This window comes from Choristoneura fumiferana, chromosome 7 (assembly GCF_025370935.1).
Source record: "Choristoneura fumiferana chromosome 7, NRCan_CFum_1, whole genome shotgun sequence".
Taxonomy (NCBI): domain Eukaryota; kingdom Metazoa; phylum Arthropoda; class Insecta; order Lepidoptera; family Tortricidae; genus Choristoneura; species Choristoneura fumiferana.
In genome coordinates, this window is record NC_133478.1 from 4,000,936 (window position 1) to 4,024,506 (window position 23,571).

Genomic DNA, 23,571 nt, shown 5'->3' on the forward strand with positions numbered 1-23,571 from the left:
GGCCACTATGAGATAAATCGTCTCGTTTTTGCGAAATACGTTACTTCAGAAAAGATAAGTTTTGATTTTTACCGAGTTAGCGGGTTCTAGCTTGGTGGACTTATCAAAATCAGGAACGTGTTCAAATAAATACCTGACAGTATTTAATAGACGAAATAAATAATGATTTACATAATTTTCGTGATTAGATGAACTAAAGAGCGGCAAAAAATCTGGCCCTCAAATGTATGCAGAAATAGGTAATTTTGTATGTAGGGTGAGTATATAATTATCGTGTATCTATCGATTGATTTTGGTTAGGTTAGGTTTATTTTATAACAGTCCTGTAGGGCTACTCCGAAACTCGAAACTCGAAGTTCGTGTCGTGCGGTCCCTCTCGCTCTCGTATTAAATAGTATAAGTGTCAGAGGGACCGCACGACACGAACTTCGAGTTTCGAGTTTCGGAGTAGCCCTGCTGTATACGAGTAGTTAACAATTTCTAAAGTGGCATTAGTTATATCAAAGATATTATGTATTTCGTTCATTTTTTTATGTGATCTGATCCGTGGGGTTGAAAGTTTGTGCTGAGTTTGAAATACGATTACAGTCTTGGTTGAGTCGCAGAAATTAGAGCTTTGATTAATCCTCTGAATTTTTCGTAGTGAAATATTTAATTGGAGTTTATAATAATTCTGTGCAATACAAAAATATTCACCACTTTTAATCAAATTATATTTTCACATATTTTTATTTAGGTGTCTAGTTAATTTCGTTTATTAAGTCCCTACCTATAATTAAGCCTGTTTATGGTTTTACAGGAAATTAATTGAATCACAGAATCTATCTTGATATAGGTAAGTAAGAAGATACCTTAGTCGAAATGTAATTGAAAGGTAAATGAGAGCCTGTAATATACAGGTACTTACTTAGTTAGATTAAAGTAACCTATTAGTTAGATTAAAACCTAATAAATGATTGTTAGGTAACCGATGACGGTTGGACGTAGAGTTATCTTGAAATCACTTAAGGTACCTACCTATATAATATACGAAATCTATATAAGTAGTTGGATAAAAATACTACATTTTAAGACTTTTTCATAACTCGTATTGGCTTTACCTAAGTAAAGTTTCTTTTTAATGTTTTGATAATATAATTATCATGTCACGCGTCAGAAATATAATACAAAAACTCGATGGGCTAAACTAAATAATAAAACTTAAAGCTTAACGATAACAATTAATATTTATTACAATCACAAGTAGAAAATAAATAAATCTCATAAAAAGAAGAATCTCATAAAAATATATTACTTAATATGGCAATAAAAACTTATACCTAATCAGAAAGCGGTCCATCACTACACTTCACTGTCACGCGAAAGTCCTCTCCATGTACGTGTCGTAGTCAAACTCTGCGAGGAAGGATTCGAAGGGAGAGAGGGAGTCCTCCGCGCACTCCGAACGACTCTCCAGCTCCGTGGAGAACTCCGACAGGTCCGAGCAAAGAGGAGAGGCCCACGGATCCGGCGGAGTAGACATCGAGACTTCCACCTCGCTCGAGCTAGGATCTCGGAGAGCAGCCGACAGAGCTGTTATGTACCGCATGGCTAGTCGCAAAGTGGTGATTTTGGTAAGTTTCTCGCATGGTACCGGGGTTCCGGTGATGGCTGCAGCAGGGACGGCCTGGCGAAGGGTCTCGAAGGCTCGGTTGATCTCTCTCATGCGGCTCCGCTCGCGAGCATTGGCCGTTTTCCGGCGGTACTTGCTGAGCGGTTGCGGCGTCCGGCGCGCGCGCGGCTCGCGGCTGCGCGCCGCTCGCGGCCGCAGCTGGTACTTGTCGTGGTCGGGCATCGAGTGCGCCGCGCACTCGACGCAGGCGCAGGCGCCGCCCGCGCCCGAATTCCGCTCGAAAAATACGCTCTTCGCCCACTCGCCCCACTCCGTTCAAGTACAATCGCTAACAATGAGGGCTATCGTTTTTTGTCTCACTAGATGGCGCACTGTTGCGTGAGGTTTTTAAGTATGGCTTTCAAAGTCTGTTATTACGGGCGTGAAAACAAAGTTTAGATTAAAATCATATTTGATACACCTTAAAACCGTACCATAAAAATATCGAGCATGCCACAGTGTTGCATAGTCCCCGTTTTGTTCGGAAAAAAGGGAGGACAAAGGTTTCCGAAAGACAAAACTGTCTCAAAACACAGACACTCATTGCCCCGGAACGCATATTTGCCATAATTAATTTCAGATATTGCAAAATATTCACAAAATTATTCTTATTATAAATAAACCCGCGTAGCTCACCCAAAAACTATGAGATTTGACATTTCGGAGACCTCACGCTACACTAGCGCCTCTAGTGGCGAATTCATACGCGATAGCCCTCATTGCTTTAATTCGCTGAATGAGACGTTAGCCGAAGCCTAAATTGAATAAAGATATTTTGACTTTGACTTTGACTTTAGCGATTTATCAGACGACCGGATAGCCCGTGGCTAGTGAAACTGACTACGAAGCTTGAGTTCCCGGGTTCGATCTCCGGTATATAGGAGCAGGTATTTGAATGATAAATACGAATATTTGTTCTCGAGTCTTGGGTGCTTAATATGTATTTAATTTAATAAATTATTATTATATTTGGACGTAGTTATGCAAACAGGAACCAACCGACACTTCCCCCAAAATTGAGATAAGTATGCAACAAGTTACTAAAGTGTACTCTATCGAGTTGATAGAAGGTGCATTTTAGTAACTTGTTGCATACTTATCTAGACTTTGGGGGTGTGTTTGGGTGGATCCTGTTTCCATAACTACATCCATTTGTAAAATTGAGTACCTATTATATAACAAGTAATTTTATCCATTGCCTATTATAGTAACTATAGTTCCTTATCCCGTGGGAATTTCGGTAAATTCTCAAAACTATTTTTAGCTGTTAGTATTACCTAATTGCATGCCAAATTTGAAGTCTCTCATAATTATAGTTACGGAAATAGAGCCATTTTAAAGTTAAAATGTAAGTCACATTTATTCCCTATCCCGTGGGAATTTCGAAAAATCCCTTCTTAGTGTACCTCTATGTCACTTAAGGTATATGTATGCCAAATTTCAAGCGTTTAGCTTCAGCGGTTTCGGCTGTGCGTTGATATATCAGTCAGTCAGTCAGGACTTTGAACTTTATATATATATGTAGATATGCGAAGACGACTCTATTGTTAACGACGCAGAAGCGTGTTCAAATATTTTTGATTGATTTTTTGCTTAAAAGAACTCGCCTGCACCACTCGTCCCTTTAGTTAACTCTACTTACCTTTACGCGTAATAAAATAATACAAACTGGAACAGCCCACATTAACGCTTCAGCGCCCGAGCGTACCTCGGTTACAATGAATGAACCACAAGCACGCATTAAGTAAGGCAAATATCGCTGATCAGATTTGCATATTGATCCAGCATTTCCGTTCGCAGCCTCCGCTTTAATTATTTATCGACCTTGCAGACTTCTGTTTCGCCGCGTGGGCCACTCAAATGTTAATCGTGGGCGCGTTTTAGTGCTTAGCGACGCTTATGTAATACTTTATTAGGTACTTTTTAGATTCTTTTGACTGCTTAGTTTGGATAATTTGGATTTTATTATGAAGGTTTAAAATGGTTCAGTACATAAGTGAAACAGCAACGTTGTGTGTGGTGCGACAAAGATCTTAAAGATCGCGGGTGATGTTTGCACGAGGGCGCTTTATTTTATATACTTAGTTTATGTACTAGCCGTTACCTGCGAATTCAGTTTTCAGTATCCCGCGGAGACTGCAATTTTCCGGAATAAAAACTATTCTATGTCCTTCCCCGGGACGCAAACTATCTGTATATATCTACCGAATTTCATCTAAATCGGTTCAGCGGTTTAGACCTCATGAAGTAACAAAAAAACAGACTAGAAACTTTCACATTTAAGTATTAGTGAGATAAGTACCTACCTACTAACCTGTATCCGGTAAAATTGAAATTTAAATACTGGGATTTTGCAAAAATTCCCGTGGGAATTTGTAATAATTATTTGTACCTATGTCGTTGAGTTCCATAAACATTGCCTTAAAAAACCTGTGCTGAATTAGCTACTTATTTATATGGCTCTAATTCTAGCTTTTGTAATTTAACGCGCTAAGGTTACGTAAGAAAAGTTTTTATAGTATTTATTTAAGTTTTCTTAAATATTCTAATTTTCTCCAAAACTTTTTGTTTTTTTTTTCTGTAAAGGTACAAGTTTCCAATAGATGTTACATACCTTCTACGAAGAATTAGAAAACTTAAAAAAGCAAGGTTCAGATCGGTAAAGTCTTCTTCTTCTTCTTAAAAGGGAAATTACATTCCCTGAATATGGCATCGGTAAAGTCGTTCTTAAGTTATAGCGAGCGTGTCTAAGAGAAATAGGGACAACACATAGGGAAGGTGGGTTACACTGGATCATGGGTAACAGTGGATCTTTTGGTATAGTTTTATGTGTATTACACACACGCCCGTGAGCGGTTGCGACATTGTTGCTCTTACATCCCCCCGCTTGCCAAACTAGTTATCGTATCAGTATCGAAACGAGAGGTAACGGTGCAGTGCATCGGGCACTTAGTAAGTAAAAAAGTATATTTTTAAGCCATTTTTAAACATGTTTGGCTTCTGTTCGTGTCGACATTACATAATTTAAATATTTTTTTCTGATTTTTGATTTATAAAGTGGGATTTTATAACAATCTTTCAGTCTCACGTCAAATGTAAAATTTTATACGTTTTTATTTGTACAACTTCTGTTATTGGGGAACAGCGGATCAATTTAAATTGGGTCACAGTGGATTACGATCCACTATAGGTAACCGGTATAGCCTCCTGAAGCCCACCATATAAATATTTTGAAAAAAATTGACTAAGCAATTAGAATCTAATTGTTTCGAGAATAAATTCAAACTTCCGTCAAACTGCCATGGTGTAAAACAATAGAAAAACAAAAGAATTTTTACTTTGTTACATTGTCATAAATTCCTAATTCCCTTGAACTTATTGTGTACATTCTATTTCACATTGGGCCGCACGAGGATAGGAGATTTTCGTATTTAAAAAAAACATGAAATAGAAAGATACACATTACTATACACGCACAAGCTTTCAAGGTTGAAATATAGCAAAATTTTCTATGTTCTACATTCAACCGCCACAATGCGAAGATTAGTTTCTATTGTTTCATAAAAAATCATTAAATTAAAGTTAGTGTTTTCAGTTATAATTTAGTGAATCCCGTACGATCCATTGTACCTCAGATCCCTGATTCAGTGTTACCTAGGCATGGGTTACAGTGGATCAAGCGCCAATTTTTTTTAATTTCCCAAGTGCTTTCTTTGTCTTTGTTTTTCAAACATAGATAGTAAACGTATGTTTTAAGAAAAAAACTGAGCTTTTTGAAGAGACACTAGTGCGATTAAATCAATTTGAAAAAAAAAACTGCCCCACTGTGTCTCTCCCCTACCTAGGTAGGTATATTATAAAATTAACTAAAGAAATAAAAATATTTCGAACAATTGATGTGGTCTATATCGAGTTAGTAAGAAACTTAAATGACTGTCTATTGGTTTCATTATTACCAATTTATTATTACCGTTATATTAAGTAAATACTTTAATCTTAAAATACTACAAATCACGACAAAAAGATACAAACAGCGTCATTCACGGCGTACTGTAAAAAAATAAGTTTTGCGTTTTTTCCGTATTAAGGATTTACAAATGTCGCACTGTAGGTATATACTTATTACAATTAGAAAATAGTTTAAATTTTGAATACTCACAGGCTGAATGATGTGCAGTACCTACCTACCAAAGTCATAGTGTCGAAATTAAAAAAAAATAGAAAATATTGGCGGTTTATTTTAATTAAGCGCAAATTACCTAGGTACTTACACTTTTTGCAATCAACAATCTGAAGTAAACATCTCAGCAATGGAATTGCGTTGTAAACTCTTGCTATATTTGGATAAAAGGCGCTTTTTGCTAGACATCAAGGATTCTTGTGAGAAGTTTTTAGAAGAACTGAATGAAAAGTCACTGCGTTTCCCGCCATTTCGGTACGTACTAGAAGTTGACGTCATGGATGTACTCGACCTGTTTCCAGACCTCGGGGAGCTTTTGCTTCAGGAACCATTAAAGTGGCAGCAATTTAGCAACGAAATCCTATATTCTTGTCTACTGGCTGTTAATAGATCTGCTCAATGTGTAGAATTTCCTCAAGTCGCTGTTATATTGCGATTAAAAAGTGTACCCACAGTTTTGCATCGTGTTAATCCTCATAACTTTACTGGGTTGGTACATTTCCAAGGGCTTCTTCTGGCGATCTCAAAGCCTACGAGCTACGCATACCATACCGTTTGGTCCTGCCCCGAAGAGTGTGAAGGCAGTGATGTAATCCTACAGCGCATACCACGCGTACCGCCGAAATGTTATGTATGCAGAAGTGTCTTATTTGAGAACAGTGGTTTGAAAAGATGCGGCGAACAAGTAGCAGCTACGTTTCTGTTGAAAAACCATCTGTTAACTAAAAAGTTTATGGTCACTGATGATTTGATTACCAAACTTAATTTGGGTTCTAAATATAATATTTACGCCGTTATCTTAAACAAAATAACGTCGACATGGTCTATAGAAGAAATTGTGGGCTTACCGGCTCCAATAACAAGTCCTATTCCTTTAGACATTTCAGAATTATATAGAGCATGCGATGGATTGCCGTGCACCTTCATATTCTGTCTTGCTTCCAGTATAGGATTGACCGTTTGTCCTTTGAATACTTTTATGCAACTAAAGATCAGCCTTCTGATGAGTCTGGCAACCGTTAAAGCTAATGAACTGATAGAGTCAAAAATAATCCACGTTCTTGCCGCAAGCTTTGACACACGATACGTCGGAGAACTTATGATTGAGGCAGCGAAACTTGCCGACAGTTCAAGCGTTTTAGGAACTTCGAACACCATGACCTCGACTACGTTAATATCTAGCTCTGGCGGGATCTGTGTCATGCCTCTACCACTGCACTCTTACAATCAAAAGCAAATTTCGGCGGTTCTCACATCAATTGAGAGCAGCGAAATTACAACTGAAACAGGTCGGGCGAGACTTCGTTGTGCTGTTTGGGCGCAAGGGATGGATTTCAAAAAAATACTGCTCTTTAACGTGGCCAATGTCTTCGGAACAGTCTGCCGAGGGGACCTCGGGGAATATAGTGAGGAACTAGTAGACTTTGCTCTACAGAAAGCTATGGAGCCAGAGGAAATTAGCGAAGAAGAAATGAAGGCACGCAAAGACTTGGCGTCGTATCTAGACTTGGTTGCTGGGATACAGGTGTCGTTAGACAATCACACAGAAAGGCTTCTGAGGAATTACATGTTGACGGCACGGCGCGAGTTGCCAAAAGGTGTTTCCGTTGGGAATATGGAGGCGCTGGTGTTGACTTGCTTGACTTCGGCTAGACTGTGTGGTAGAGCTGTAGCCAACGTTAATGACGCGGTATTTGCGATTTGGCTCCACATTAGCGGATGTCCGGAACCGAGGATCGCACCAGATGAATACTTGCAACCACCGGCTGATGTTAAGAAGCTGAGAAAAACAATAGACGGTTTTAAGAACTGGCTGGAACAATTCACTTGCATAATGGATTTTGAGTAACATTTTCCTCGTTTTTCGAGACTGACCAAGGCATGGAATAATAACATTTTATTACCTATTATAAGTGACGACGCGATGTGATGATCGACGACTGTTAATTGTTTAGCGTTATGAGTTAGCCCGGTATCATCATAGATAACTAGATAATAAATAGGGCACATTGTTTTGTATATAAAGTTCTGATGATATTAAATGAAATTTATATTTCAATTAAAAAAAACATTTTTATTTTTATGCAATGGCACATTATAATAACACATAGATACATCTATGAAACAAAGAGTTTATTAGAACCAATTCATCATACATATAAAATTAAACAGTAGGTTTACTTAGTTGACTAGACAAATAAATAATTAGATTTTAAATAACAATTTTAAAATCTCTAAGTATAAATACGTAAATGGGGCACAATCCATAAAAGTAATGATTAAAGTTTCCCCCTATTTTTGCTTGTCATATTATGTAGGTATATAAAATGTCTTAAATCTGTTGTACAAAACGTAACATATTTTGTGTTCACAATTACAAAATTATATTTAAAATGTCAATTAATGGTATACTAACACTAACATAAAACGCCACAACGAAAACCATACTTAAAATGTTATTAAAAAAATCTCAAAAATTTACGAAATAATTAGTTAAAGGTCTATTTTTACTGCACACATACATAACAATATAACAACAAAGATACAATACATACAATGAAAAGTTTACATGCATACACATTTTTCACAGTTCCATAATAGTTTTAAAAAGGCACATTGGCATTTCATTACTAAATATAATTTCTCATGTTATTTTGCTAAAAAGCTATAATCAAAATCTGTTTTTTTCAACAATTCTCTCTGCATGGTCAATTTTTCTGTTAATTGTGAATGATTTTTCCGTAATTTTAAACTTTCTTCAATTAAATTTTTTAGTTTTTCGTCTTCTTCTACCTTATTCAACACTTTGATGCAGTGACTGGAGACCGATTCACCAATTTTGAAGTCCCTTTTCTGAAATGATACTACACTATATGGTAAATTTGCAAGGTCATCAGCTTCACTGCTAAGAAGACTTATTGTGGCCCACATGCAATCAGTTAATTCATTACTTAAGGTTGTCAAATCTGTATTCAGTTTATCATTATTATCAGCTGCATTAGTAATAATGTCAGAAATTTTCGTAAACTCTGTATTTAAATCCATGAGTTTTAACATAAAAGGCTGATGACTCATCTCCAATACAATTTTACATCTCAGTTTAAGACATTCATAACACAATTTTATGATGTCAGTGCATGGTTTCTCTTTTGTTCTCTGGTCATTGAAGAATTCACCCTTTTTGAAGTTTACATATGTTTTCAGAGTTTCAGAGAGGAGAGACTGGAAATTGTTTCTCGCAACAAAGTTATTGATTTCTATGGATAAAACTTCATTACTGCGTCTAGTTGCCGATTGGAGTCTCACAGAGAGCTGAGTCCATGCAAGCTGTAGTTTTGTAACTTTCTCAGAGCGATCATCTATATCTTTGAAGAGTTTGTCGAAACCTCCTAAATAATTCACACCAGTTCCATCCTCTCTCAAACGTTCAACATGCTTTTTACCAGTCTCAGTCATATTTGTAATCAATTCTTGTTTTTCAATCAGTTTTCCTATACATTTGTCAACTGTGTTATGTTTTAGAAGCAACAGTTTACCTTCATGTTTTAGAGACTCGGCTCTTGCAAACAGGCTGTGTATGAGAGATTCATACATTTCTACTTGTGATAGTACGAAGAAGACTCCATTCTTGTATAAGTTTTGGCTGTTTTTAAAATTGTACAGAGCCTTTTGGTTTTCCTTGAGAGCTCTTTGAATTGCTTTTGGAACAATGGGTTCAATGACATCTTTTAAGATAAGAGTTTTATCAAACACATATAACATGTTAGTGCATGATTCATTCCAGTAATTTATTACTAGTTCATCATCTCCAATGTTAAGATAATTTTTGGGCGATATTATAATTTGTTTGTCTGCTGTAATCTTGGTGTCATTTTGGAGGAATTTTTTCAATGCCTGTATATTTGTTTTCTCATCTATTTCATAAGCATGTTGGGAAAGTGTGGATACCGAAAATACCTTGACTATCTTTTTAGACAAAATATCTTCAAGTAGGTCAAAGATCACAATTTTACTAGCTGCTGTTGCCTGTTGTTCTGTTGGTATGTTGAAGGTGACCTTTGATGGAGCATCCCTCCCTCTCAGTTTAGGGTCCCACTCTAATGCAATACGCAACCATTTTTCTAAAAATTCTTTAAGGGGCTTTGAGATATAATTTTCAGGAAATATTTCATTTGAATATTCTATGTCACCATGATGTGTTTCATATACACAGATATTATCATGCAATTTCTTTTTCACTTGAGGTATCCACTGGACGGGTGCCAAGTATGGGAGAAAAGGTCTTGTACCACAAATTATCTCAAATGCAAGGAGCCCAAAAGACCAAAAATCAACAGAGTTGCTGTATGATTTGCTGGCAAATAACTCTGGAGCTAGATACTGTAAAGTTCCCACAAAGCTTGCACAGACAGAGTTTGAGTCAATTTCTTTCGCATAACCTAGGTCTATAAGTTTGTAGACTATTTTCTTTGGTGATTGGACACCAAGGTTGTTCTTTGAAGGACTGTCAATTATCTGCAGTACAACATTTTCGGGTTTCAGATCCCGGTGAGTGATTCTGTTGCTGTGAAGGAACTGCATAGCATTTCTGATATCACTAAGAATTTGTCTTACTTGCGGTTCCCTGAGACCCGCACAGAATTCTGCTTTGTTGAGAAGCTGCCGCAAGTCTCCGCCGCCGCAGTACTCCATGCATAATATAGGTAGGCGCGACGGATTGACGCGCTCTAACCCTTTAGAAAATTCTGGAGGCAATTCCTTAGTACTCACTATGTTAGCATTATTCGTATTTTGTAGCATTTCCACTTCTTTCGTCCATCTTTCCCTGTGCTTATCATTGAGTTCATCGGACCACTTGCAGGTTTTGATGGCTAATTTTTCATCGGTCCTATTGTGCCGCCAGAGCACAACGACACCAAAACTTCCGGACCCTAGCACTCGATCCTTTGTCCAGTCTCCGATAAAAACTAAGTCGTTCATTTTCAATAGCGGAAGTCCCAAGAAGGATTAGATGAGAATATGGCACAACTTGCATACCGCTTCAGGAATAAAAATAGGTCTTAACTACTTTTAAAGTGCAAAAATAACTCTGGTATCACGAAAACTGATAAACTTTGTGTAATAGGTTCTTTTTAGGGCGCCGTATTAAATCGGAAATGTCTATAGAAGCGTTCCCAATTAAAGTAATAAAAAAGAAAACACATTAGCCGGTTGAATACAGTGTTAGGTCAAACTAATTAAGACTACACATGAACTGTATTTTATATAAACAAATAAACTTTCCATGACTTATTTCGCACACCACAAATGCCCTTAGCCATGATTGCCATATAAAGTACCTCAATGACACAAATGTCACAAAAATAAACATGGTTCAGCAAAGTTACATTTTCGGTTGCGTGTTAAAATTACGCAGCTGATAGGGGGAATGTTTCCATATGAATTTTAAGCAACTAAAAGCCTTATTGACTTCAATTCTGAGAATAAAACGATTTATGTATGCACAGATAACTTTGTCCAGTAGCAGTTCCAATCTACGCAGCTTTATTGAGTGGAACTTGAAAAATTATAAAAACAAAACAAATATATTTTAAATTATAACATGATCAGAGAATTACTTACTTTCCGCATGAATCGTAATAGCTGAATTATTTATTTATGTTTTTAAGCTTCACTTTATTTCTAGTTCTCTTTAGTCTAATCCAACATCCAACCAAATTCAATTTGACTTTGAAGTTGAAGTTTGTTTGACACTTTTGACAGACAGAAAAGATAAGTTGTTTGATGACGGAAGATATTTTCCTCGGTTTTTTTTTGTGCAAATTTAATTGGAGAATAAAATGATTCATTCAATTAACTTTTTTGTTTAATGGACTATGTTCAGATACGTGACATTCACGTAAACCTCAAGATGCTTAACGTAGATGCAACTTGTCGAACATGTACAAAGAATGGAGATAATTTGGTGGATATTTTTGACCCCTGGAAGACCGAAAATGAGGATTCTGCTCAACTCTCAGACTTCTCAGAGGTCTTGAAGACTTTCACGGGAACACAGGTAATTGAGGATGTCATATTGGCTATGTCAATGTTAAATTACGTAAGACTACTCTTTACCCGCGGCATTGCTCGTGTTAAATGACATTTTAATTTGGAAAAAGCAAAGAATACCACATCCAATGTCATTAAAAATAAAATAAATAAATCTATTATCGGACTTTCGTTAATCTTCAGATAATATTTTGATATTTGTACTTATAAAATATTTAATTACAGATTACTAAAGATGACGGATTACCTACAAAATTATGCGAAGAATGTGTCAAAGCTCTTCAATTCATGTTCAACTTTCGTCAACAAGTACTCAACTCCTACGACGAGTTGAAAAGAATGATCGAAGAGCAAACCGATGTGAAGAATGAACATATTGAAATAGATCTTAAGACAGAGGACCAATTCGACTATGATTTCTGCTACGATGATTTCTTACTTGATGATTTTCCTAAACAAGAGAATGAAGAAAAGGGCTTTGTTTGCAATGAATGTAACAAGCACTATGTTAATGAGAAACGTTTTTTAAAACACTTAAAAACACATGAGAAACCTAGCTTTCAGTGTTCTATATGTAGTAAAGCTTATCACAGGCAGTCTAATCTGGACCGTCACTTGGCTAAACACAGCAAATGTACAATATGCCTTAGTTATTTTGAATCAGAGGCTCTACTATTAAAACATATGAGCGAACATGTTAATGGTGTTGAAATAAAGACTGAGGAAGAAGATGAACTGTACAAATGCTCTGAATGCGATGTGGTTTATACAAAACATAGATCTTTAGCTATGCATATGAAGAAACATAAGTTCAAAGGGAAAATAGAAGGGAAAAAGGATTATGAATGTGATGTTTGTTCAAAGGAGTTTACGTTAAAAAGCTTATTGCGGAGGCATATGAAACTGCATAGCAAGGAACGCCCGTTCCAGTGCCTGAAATGTAACAAAAGTTATTCTAGACAAGACCAATACAATGATCATATGAATAAACATAATGGAGTCAGGCCTTACGTCTGCCCACATTGTAGTAAAGGTAAATGTTGTAAGCACTGTATTAGCATCAACAATCTATTACAATTTCTACTAAGTACAGTCACCTGCATTAATATCTAACACAATAAAGCATGCATGACTTTCTGATATGACTCTATTTCTAGGGCCAATAGGATGTATCAGATATTTTTATGCACTCTGCTGTGGCAAATATTAATGTTGAATATTGCTGTACAACTTGTTTTTTTTTATTTTTTCGTGGTCTTGCAACATCAACATTTGACAGGATAGCTTTTGTAGCATTAATGTTGTATGTTCTGAGGCACTTGAAAATTTTTATTCATCTGCGCATAGTGTGCCCACTATTCTTCCACCTAACTGGCTGGAGCATACTGCTTCGTTAAACAGTGCTAGTGCTGCACACCCTGGTGCAGTAGTTACACTGCCTGCCTGAGTTGCACGCCAATGCATCGGGGGTCTCCATTCTAAAACGCTCTTGCAGTCTTTGCTGTGTCTTCGGCACACCTGGTTTGTTCACGATCTTTAACTGACGACTCTGACCTACGTTGGCCATTTTCGTGCGTTGTCTAATGAGTTCGCTGAGGACTCGATAACGTAGCGTTATGCCTAGCATGCCTCGCCTGCTGTTAGCGCTGAATGTCAGCGGCCGTACGCGTCGCGCGCTGCCGTCTGCGGCGACCACCGCAGGCAGAGGCCTTCAGTGAGCGTTCTAGTGTCGAGCCGATCGGACGCCGTCAGCGAGTAGGTACCTACTGTCATGGCGAGTCGTGACGTGGCGGTCAGCAGGATACTGAAACGACCCGCACTGACCGTCAGCGCTGAAGCTGAGATGAGCTGTCGGCACTAATGATCAGTGTGACTCTGAAAACAGCCTTAAACTCGTGGACAGATTAGTAAAGAAGCAACATTTTTATTTCAGCCTTCACGCAGCTCTGCAGCCTCAAAGACCACGTGCGCACGCACACGGGCGAGACTCCGTACCTGTGTTCGCAGTGCGGCCGCGGCTTCAACAACAGTTCCAATCTGCGCCAGCACATGATGCGCCACACCGGGCTGAAGCCCTTCGCCTGTAACTTGTGCCCCAAACGGTTCTCCACTAAAGGTAACCGAGCTTAACTAAGCTCCGGGGAGTTGGGGATGTGTTGGGTTTTTTAGCTGAGGAGAGTCCATATGTCCATAGGTCGCTGGTTCATATCCGGCTCGAAGGACCAACTTATGTTGGGGTTACCTTGTTTGTTGTTAAATATGAATAATAGTTTTAGACCTTAAGTTTTTTATTGGCACAACTTATTCTAATGATACAGAGATAATACGAATGCACCCGGCTGATTCGCTAATTAAAGGTGCGCTGGCGTCGCGGGCTGTCTTTTGGTAAGACGACGCGATGCGGTGCTCGATTGCAATGCACCGAACAGTCTGGGCCCTCCTTTCCCAGTCGTCCATAATGAATTGTTCCCGACTGCATGCCCCCATCTCCTATAAAGCAAATTATATAAACTTTAAACACTAAGGTCAAGTAAATAAAAGCAAGAACCTAAGCTAAAGTGGTAGTGCCAAGATGCGCTCTTGGCAGCGGTATCGGCAATTTTTGGAAAAAATATTAGTTTTCCTTATACAAATATACAATTTTACTCGCAAATGTGATGAAAAACATTGTATGTCGCACGGGCGTTAAAGCCCTTAGTGTTCGACTTCGGGCTTCTAATAGACTCTCGTTTGTAAATCCTTATTTACCGCCCTTAGGACACAATGTACTATTTTTTATACCATTATGAATAAGTGACCGTTGTCCTCAGGGCAGATGACGTGTCACGTGGGCACGCACACGGGCGCTCACCCGTACAAGTGCGCGCAGTGCGGCGCCGCCTTCACCAAGCCCAACTCGCTCAAGAAGCACCAGCTCATACACCAAGGGGTCAAGCCCTTCGCCTGTGACAGCTGCAGCATGCGGTAACACGCACAATATATAAGAGACACCATCCCCCCCTATTGATTACGGCACTAGACTGGCGCATCAATCAATATTACTTTGACACAATCCCTGTCACGGACACCAACAAACTATAGTGAGAAAGGTTAAAAAATCCGCTCTGTGAACAAATTTTGTGCGCCGTTTTGATGTAAGAAACATGCAGTCTATACCATAGATGCCGATGCTCCCCACACTAGCGTCTTTAGAGACGCCGCTGCGACGCGACGCCAGCGCAACGTTTTTTGCGAACAAGTACACTGATTCGCGCGACGCGCGCCAGCGCTGACGGCGTGTCGCCGCGGCGTCGACGTCGCTTCGACGCTGCACGGACGCATTATAGTCGCCATATATTTCGGAGCGGCCAAGGCGATCAATCAAACATGAACTCTAATTTCTTAACAATAGAGTGCATGTGCCGATATTTTTGACCAACTTGGCAGCTCAGAAATATCCCATATCTCGTCACTACTTTTAAAAAAACTCGTAGCTCAAAATAGATAATTTTTCTGAGTGAACTTTATAGACATCACGTCAAGGTTCAATTTTGTTGACATATTGATTTTAGATACGAGATTTTTTCAAAGTATTGACGATCTACATAACTTAAATATAAACTTGTATGTTCCAGTTTCTCTTGCAAGGACCACTTGAAGCGCCACTATCGCATCCATACGGGCGAGAAGCCCTACCGCTGCCAGTACTGCGAGCGCGCGTTCACGCAGAGCAACGACCTCGCCAAACACACGCGCATGCATCTCGGACAGAACATATACCAGTGAGTCGCTGCCCTACAGGCCAGGGGTGGCCAACCGGCCGGTCGCGACTATTAGTCCATTCGATCGTGGCAGTATTGCACAACTCCTGCAATTGGGCCAACTGACTACACGCATTTAGAACCAAATAAATGTAACGAAACGATATCAAAAAAAAAAAACTAATTCTATTGGCCTGCTAACCTAGATCCTACTAGGACCTAGATACATGTACCTACATCGATGCATCGATATTTACCTTTCCATGTTTCGAATCAGTCCGATACATCGTTTTCGTTTGATATTTACGATGTATCGATGTATTTTATTCAGCGAATCGAATAATGACCTCATATATTTATATACAAAACCTAGTCAAGTTAAGCTTTGACAGTGGGATTTGTGCAAGCCGTTACCATTCCACCATTCTTGACCCCCGCCCGCTGTCTAAGCCGCATAATTTTTTCGAGGGAAAAATGAGTTTTGTACTCGAGTTTTACACACTGCTTTTCACTTCCAGCGCGAGGATATTAAATAGTAACAGTGGAAACAATTGTTCACTAACTACGTACCTTTTAGTTTTCATGCATTGTTATTGTTGATTATATATTATTTATTTTTTTACAGGTGTACAAAATGCGACATGCGTTTCCGTCTTCTGAGCGAGTTGAAACAGCACTATCCTACGCACTACCTCACTGACGGAGAACCGCCTTTAATACCAGTGAGTAAGGACGAATCTGCGCCGGTCCTCGTTCTGAAACCGCCCGAGCCCGAGAAAGAGACGGAAGGCACTATTACCATCACTTTCAGCAGCAACGGGCTAGACAAGGACGGGCTACATGGGAATATTACGATTGATATCACACCGCAAAATACTTAAAAGTGTCCAAGTTGAAAAAGTGTGTAAGTGTAAAATTGAAGTAGGTACCTAAGGCCGGTTTGTCATATTATTTGAAAACCTCGTCTTACTACAATTGTATTGTAATAACAGCTGCTTAACGCCCCTGTTTACATAGTTAAGCAGAGACTAAATCGAAAATGAATTGTTATGTTATCTCTCTTTAAATGTATTGTTGTCTTAAGTCATATTTTAGGCCACAAATTGCCTTAAAAGTCTCATTAGTGTCTAAGAAATTGGCTTTACGTAAATTAAGTAGGTGATTTTAAGCAATGTATTAGAAATTTTTGGTAAAGTTTTTGTAAATAGTCTAAATATCTCCATACTTTTACTTTGAACCCCCCTAGATATAATTGACTCGAAGAGTGGTTGAAACTTTATCTTTTATTAAAAATATTTGAACGCCTAAAAGCTCTAAGTGCCTGCAACGCCATCGAGCCATCGTCGTTCGAACTACAATGCCCAAATAGCAACCTACTTGTGTTGTGTGTGCTTAAAGTTCAATTACGCTTTAGGCATTACAATCACATGGCGTATAGTGTAGGTGACGACTTTTGCACCAACAATACAGCGACTTTTAAAGGATTAAAAAATATAAGGCACTGTTTAGTCATTAAGTCGAAACTAGATGTCGCTAGTTAGTTCGGACATCTAATGTGAACTTCATATTTTATTGATTTTGTTTAGAGGCTTGGTTTTGTATAGGTTATCTTATTGAACAGAGCGTAAAAAGTCGAGACTAGATGGCGCTATACGCTTTAATTTTATCAATAAGTTTTATTTATTCGAGTGTAGGTACCTAAGTAGTTACTCAATCTGATACTTTTGTGCAACAAGAAGTTGTACAACGTACAATGTACACGTACAATGTATTCTATAGTCGGCCAAGTAAGTACTTTACCATTTTTTATGACAGGTCCTGCATTGAGAAAAGTATGGCTGATTGTCATATTGACTTTTAAGTCAGGAATATCGTCACTACTTTGAAAAAAGCTCGTATCTCAAAATTGATACTTTTCTAAGTGAACTTTATGAACATTATTTCAAAGGACAATTTTGCTGTCGTATTGATTTGAGATACGAGATTTTTTCAGAGTGGTGACGATATGATGTTTTCAACTTCACAAATGACATTAAATCTTTGGGTGGTAAAGGAATTTCTTGATCGACTTTTGTGCTGTTTAACATATCAAACAGTCTACTCATTATAATTCTAGGTGGAAACCAAACGATGATACTTTAGTTAAACAGGTGATAGTGTTGTTTAAGCTGAACAACTTTCTCCAAGGAACATAGGTCGAAAAACTTTTTTTTTTCGCCTTTCCAGGCGGTCGGCTAACCATTACATTTACTCAGGCTACAAGGTTTTGGTAGTCGGGGGCAGTATGTTTTTAGTTTTATTTTTACGGAGCACAGAATCAGACATTATCATTGCTTAGATTTAAATAAGCAACAGTGACTGTGGACTCCCAAAAGTTGCACATTTAACCGTTTTCAAGACCTCGCGAATTTAGATGTGCTACTACAAAGTAAATCTTAGTTTATGTTGTTTACTTATGAGAGATTGTTAAAACGAATAGTTTTTTTTAATGAATTCAAATTACTTTGTACCATTGTGTGTATTTAGTAAGGTCGAGTATTTGTGTACATTTATGTGGTTGCTATATGCACTATGCCCGGAAAAGGAAAAGGGTTAAATATGAAACATTTCGTAATGCCACAGACAATTGTCCATATAAATAAATGGCTCAATTTTCGGTGTGTTCCCACTAGTTCCATTGACTGTACTGTAATAGAGTTCTATAATAGTACTGTCAATGGAACTAACTCAAACTCACAACATTTATTGACAACAAAAACACAGTAAAACATAAATAGGAGAAGAGAGAAAAATTAGAGACCAACACAGACATTTTGGGCATGTGCCGTAGCCCTGTAACCAGAGCTGCAGCGCTGGTTTTCAGCTGAACCCCGGTGAGTGTGCACCCACGTAACCGAACGCGTAATTATTGCGGGAAAAGAAAAAAACTATATATTATATATAAAATCATGACGAATAGAAGAATTATAAAATACCTATAAACATATAATATTCGTGGAAATTTGTAAAAGATGATTTAAAATAAAATAAAAAGTAGCAATAAATTCAATAATGACAATAGTAATAATGAAATAATAATAAGTAAAATAAAATTAGGGACGCCTCAAGTAAGTTGGAACAACTCGGCCACCAACAGGTTGTTCTTTTTGATAATCAAAAAGATGCTTCTTTAGCTTTAATTTAAATGTGTGTTTGCATATTGGTAGACGTACGTAGAGGTGGCGGCAAGTTGTTCCAACACTTGGTGGCCGCATACTTAAAACTTCCACGGAAGGCAGCTGACCCATGCTTTGGCATACACAAAGGCCCGCTCACCACACGACACGCCGATTTACGCCACGCTCGCTTCTCGAACAAGTACTTCGGTCGTCCCGTCTGTGTTATCCCGAACAAAAGGGTCGCAAGATGAGAACTAGTGGGAACACACCCTAATTTTCTTATCATATTCGGATATTTTTCAGTCAGTCCTTTTATTATGTGGACAAAAACCACCGGTTAGTATGATCCAACCTTTTTAACCTCCCATGAACATTACAATGTAAAAAAAATATTTATGATACTTGTAGTTTTCTACACGACTGTCTACATATAGAATGTGTTGTTTTCACAATTTTTCATAGGTTAGTTTTACTGCTTGACTTTTGTTCCATGACAATTGGTCACATATGGTGCGACAGGTGTTATTAATCCGGACAATTTAGACATAAAAGTAGTGATCAATTTACATAAATTCCGACAAAGCTGAATTTTTGTGAAGACCTTGGTACACCATTAGAAAAAAAGGGTCAAAAGTCCCCATTGATCCAATGTATGTAAAAAAAGTTATTCAGGGTCCTAGGTCAAAATTTCAGGTTTTTTTTTTTCAAAAACGGTAAGTTATATCAAATATAGATCTTAAACTGATCTACAAAAATGGTCTATTATTTCTAAGAATCACCATTCCTGAGATGGTGGTGTTTTTTGAAAAAACTTAAAACTCGAATAACTCCAAAACTACTGAATTTCGATTCCTGGTTATCTGGGCCGAAAACATTGCAAATAAGCTCTAGAATGATGCCTTTCAGGGAATAGGAATAGGTCGAATTACCAGTCACCCTGTATACGTGGCATAAATGAGCTATCATGTAGAACGTGACTGCTTCAACTTTTGGAATCGCGATATCTCAGAAATGGTAATTCTTAAAAAACAAAGTATAAGGATCGTTTTTGTAGATAATTTTAAGATCTATAATTTTTGCTTAAGCTACTTTTTGATAAAACTTACCGTTTTCGAAAAAAAAACTCAAATTTTTATTTTGACTTTCGACCCCTAATAACTTTTTTAGCACATATAGGATCAATGGGGACTTTGGACACTTTATTCCTAATGGTGTCCACCAAAATTCAGCTTTGTCGGAAATTATTGAAATTGAAATGTCTATATTGACCGGAGTATATTGTAGGATTATGGGTACAAAGATTTAGTTCGAATGCATTTAGTTCGTGTACAAATTATTTAGTGAAATACATTATTTTATTCCAGTTTATCGTTTGCTTTTTACTCAGCCTCTGCCTAACCTACATTAACCTTTTATTTGGCCTCATCTGCACTTTACATTAGGTAAAATATTGGTAAATACTGTCAGTTTTATGTAAAAAAAAAGGTTGTGGCCTGCATTTTTATTTATTAGGATTCCATCTTAGTAAAAAATGACTAAGAAAGGTTCAAAACTACCGCCACTCATTTCAAAGTTCTATGTCTCATATGGGTGAATCGATTTTAACACAGCTAAGGATCACCTCGATTAAACTAGCTTTCGATTTTTTAATTTTTTATTTTCCTTGTACATAATTCGTTCATTTCTGATTATAAATAAGTACCTGGGCGACTGACCCTTACATGTTTATAATACCTATAGACTTTACCCGCGGCTTCGCACGCGTATATCATTAGAACCGGTTGTTGAATTGGAAATCCGGGATTTCCAGGAATATCCGGTATCCGGTATTCGGCCAAATAACTAGCCGTTAGATCTCTTAGGACGTCCAGTTTTCTACATACCGAGCTTTATCCAAATCCGTCCAGCCATTGTAGCTATAAGAAGTTACAAAAACACATACCTACACATAAAAAATTTCGCATTTATAATATTAATAAAATTAAGCCCTATTAGGTACCTATATTGTGGTTTTCATAACATCATCATCATCATCATCAGCCTTTAGCAGTCCACTGCTGGACATAGGCCTCCCCCAAAGAACGCCATTGCGCCCTGTCCTCGGCTAGACACATCCAGCTTCTATATACCAACAGCCTTCATGTGGGCCAAACTCTCTAATAAATACCTACCCTGACCAGCCTGTAAGGGCAGTTTCACACGGCGACTTAATGGCATAAAAGAAAATACAGTCGCTGTCGTAAACATTAGAGTTGTCTTGATGCTCAAAAATAAGTAGGTATTTAGTATTTATTTATTTGGCAAAAAACATAAAATACATAAGGCCTTATTCTAATAAGTCTTACAATATTATGCACCCTGGTAGGGTATAGCCACATTTATAATAATGTTATCTAATTCTATTAGGCAACTAAAAAGTAAGATATCCTACGTACTCGTACTTGCATTTACTTAAGCTTAAAAACTACGGTTACATTATGCTATAAATTAAATTAGACTGTTATAAACTATTATGGCACAATAATATCCTGTTTACAAAAATATGCGTATAATAATAAAAAACCTTACCTTACGATAGCTAGCTAGAGCTACGTATACAACCACGGAAGAAACTTGTTTTTTTTTCTTCCGTGTATACAACAAATGTGTGTTCATACTGCACCTCCACCTCCACACTGTAAGAACACACACAAATCACATAAATTCAACTATCACCACTGCCACACTACGCTGACGTGTTTTGAACTCAACCAGAGTTCATCATCAGATCAACAACCGTTCACCAGGTCTGCTCGCGGGTGAGGAAAGTATTTATTTTAAGTTCAAGGTATATATTAAGTATATATAGTCAAAGGCAAAGAAAACACAAGAGTTGGCAATGAAGATACAGATAAGTAAAAAGTATATGACAAGTACAGACAGCAGCAGAAGTAGAACAGTCGGGGAGCCCAAAAATATTTTAAAATCTTAATACGCCAGCAAAGTCGTGTGAGTATGAGAATATCGTTTTGAATTTGTCTACTTAAACACATATTAAGCTAATTTAATACTCAATGTACGTAACCTGCTCGTTCTAATGCTGGATAATAAATAACGATATACCTATAATTCTACCAGATTTTAGATGCTTTTTATTTATGCGGACTGTACGTTTGAATAAATTACTACCTGAATATACTGTTAATTGTTTTTGTTAATTATTATTACACAACACGCAGTCTAAATGAAATATTTTCTAGTAAGTAGGTATGTTAATGATTTCGGGGCTATATACCTATACTGTCATAAAATGATAAGTCCGATCCGAATGTATCTTTTGTCATAATTTTCATTATCATCACCAGTGGGCGGACGACGGATGCAATTTACGTCAAAATCATGTCGAACAATATACGTCATATGGATATGACTACAATTGGTTTAAAAAAGAGAACATAGTTGAAAAATAGTTGGATAATTTTATTGTTTGTTTTTTTCTATATTACATATTTTCAGTGCATTCCTTTTATAGTTCACTCCACATCCACTTATGTAGGGGAAAATTACCTCTTTACATCTACAGATGGTACGCATATGTAAAGTGTTCACCTTTATTAGGAAGATTATCACCATCACCCAAATTTCTATGATATATTTTTACACAAAAATATTAGTCGAAGTTTAATAAAAGTCTTATCCATCTTATGCTTTCGTCACCATATTGCATCCGTCGTCCGCCCATTAATCATCATCATCAGCCGGAAGACGTCCACTGATGAACAAAGGCCTCCCTTTTAACGCTTCAATGAACGGTGACTGTTTATCATCACTATTTTGAAAAGTCAATAGTACGCCTAAAAAAATTACTCTTGAAATTAATACAATACAATACAATAACTCTTTATTGCACACCAATACAGTAAACAGTACAGAGAACACAAGTATATACATAGAGATTTTCTAAGGTAAGCAATAGGCGGCCTTATCGCTTCAGAGCGATCTCTTCCAGGCAACCTTTACAATGGACAGAAATAAGGAATACATTTTAGCAGCATTAATTTTCTAATTCTAAAGTTCACTCAGAAAAAAAATAGTTTTTTTAAGCTTCTAGTTGTTTTTTGAGTTGTGACGCTTTATGAGCCAAAGACACTATGCCCTTGTTTTTTTTTTACTTGTTGCTATGAGTAGTTCCGTTACGTCTGCTGCCGACTGTACGTGAGAGTAGTACAGACAATGATAATAGGACAGAAAGCGGACGCCTCACATCTCGCGTAAGCCGAGAACGGCCAAAGAGTATCAACCTATTATACGAACAGAGTGTCCAACAGGCTAACAGGTAGAAAATGTACCTACGCGATAAATAGCAATATTTTTGAACTAATTGTAGTTTGTTCATATAATATTGTGTATGTTTTGTGTTTTTAGGGTTTCATAGTCCAACAAGTACAAGGAACCGTTATACTTAGTTTCGCCGTTAGTGTACACTCGAACCAAGTGAATCGTGAACCATTTTAGAACCTTTTCGTAGAAAAAGTCATAGTGACATCGCATTTGACTAGTATTTATTATAACACTTACTGTGAGAACGTTCTATGTTGGGTCAGGAATGAAATGGTTCGACTGTACCTACCTGGAGTAGGTACACGTAAAGTAAGGATGATTATTTTGTCGTTTAAATCCATAATGTGCGGTATTGATGAATATTGAATATGTATTTAATTAAATAAATAAAATAAAGTAAATATCATGGAATACTTGACACCAATTGACCTAGTCCCAAACTAAGCAAAGCTTGTACTATGGATACTAGGC

The 23,571-nt window shown here is 37.4% G+C and overlaps 4 protein-coding genes across 4 annotated transcripts; 2 read left to right on the top strand and 2 right to left on the bottom strand.

Annotated features, from left to right (window-relative positions):
* Positions 1-1,209: 1,209 nt before the first annotated feature.
* Positions 1,210-1,883, bottom strand: LOC141429375 (neurogenic differentiation factor 1-like). Its single transcript, XM_074089669.1, has one exon. It carries the CDS (start codon positions 1,832-1,834, stop codon positions 1,355-1,357), a length of 480 nt encoding a protein of 159 aa, XP_073945770.1. The 5' UTR covers positions 1,835-1,883; the 3' UTR covers positions 1,210-1,354.
* A 4,078-nt stretch (positions 1,884-5,961) lies between these two features.
* On the top strand, positions 5,962-7,680 carry LOC141429896 (minichromosome maintenance domain-containing protein 2-like). The gene has a single exon (XM_074090453.1). It carries the CDS (start codon positions 5,962-5,964, stop codon positions 7,678-7,680), a length of 1,719 nt encoding a protein of 572 aa, XP_073946554.1.
* A 234-nt stretch (positions 7,681-7,914) lies between these two features.
* Positions 7,915-11,278, bottom strand: IKKbeta (inhibitor of nuclear factor kappa B kinase subunit beta). Its single transcript, XM_074089670.1, has one exon. The coding sequence runs from the start codon at positions 10,809-10,811 to the stop codon at positions 8,481-8,483; it is 2,331 nt and encodes a 776-aa protein (XP_073945771.1). The 5' UTR covers positions 10,812-11,278; the 3' UTR covers positions 7,915-8,480.
* A 321-nt stretch (positions 11,279-11,599) lies between these two features.
* Positions 11,600-16,509, top strand: LOC141429540 (uncharacterized). Its single transcript, XM_074089884.1, has 6 exons — positions 11,600-11,889; positions 12,108-12,915; positions 13,816-13,998; positions 14,693-14,846; positions 15,497-15,643; positions 16,248-16,509. The coding sequence occupies exons 1-6, from the start codon at positions 11,701-11,703 to the stop codon at positions 16,501-16,503; spliced, it is 1,737 nt and encodes a 578-aa protein (XP_073945985.1). The 5' UTR covers positions 11,600-11,700; the 3' UTR covers positions 16,504-16,509.
* The last annotated feature ends 7,062 nt before the right edge of the window (positions 16,510-23,571 follow it).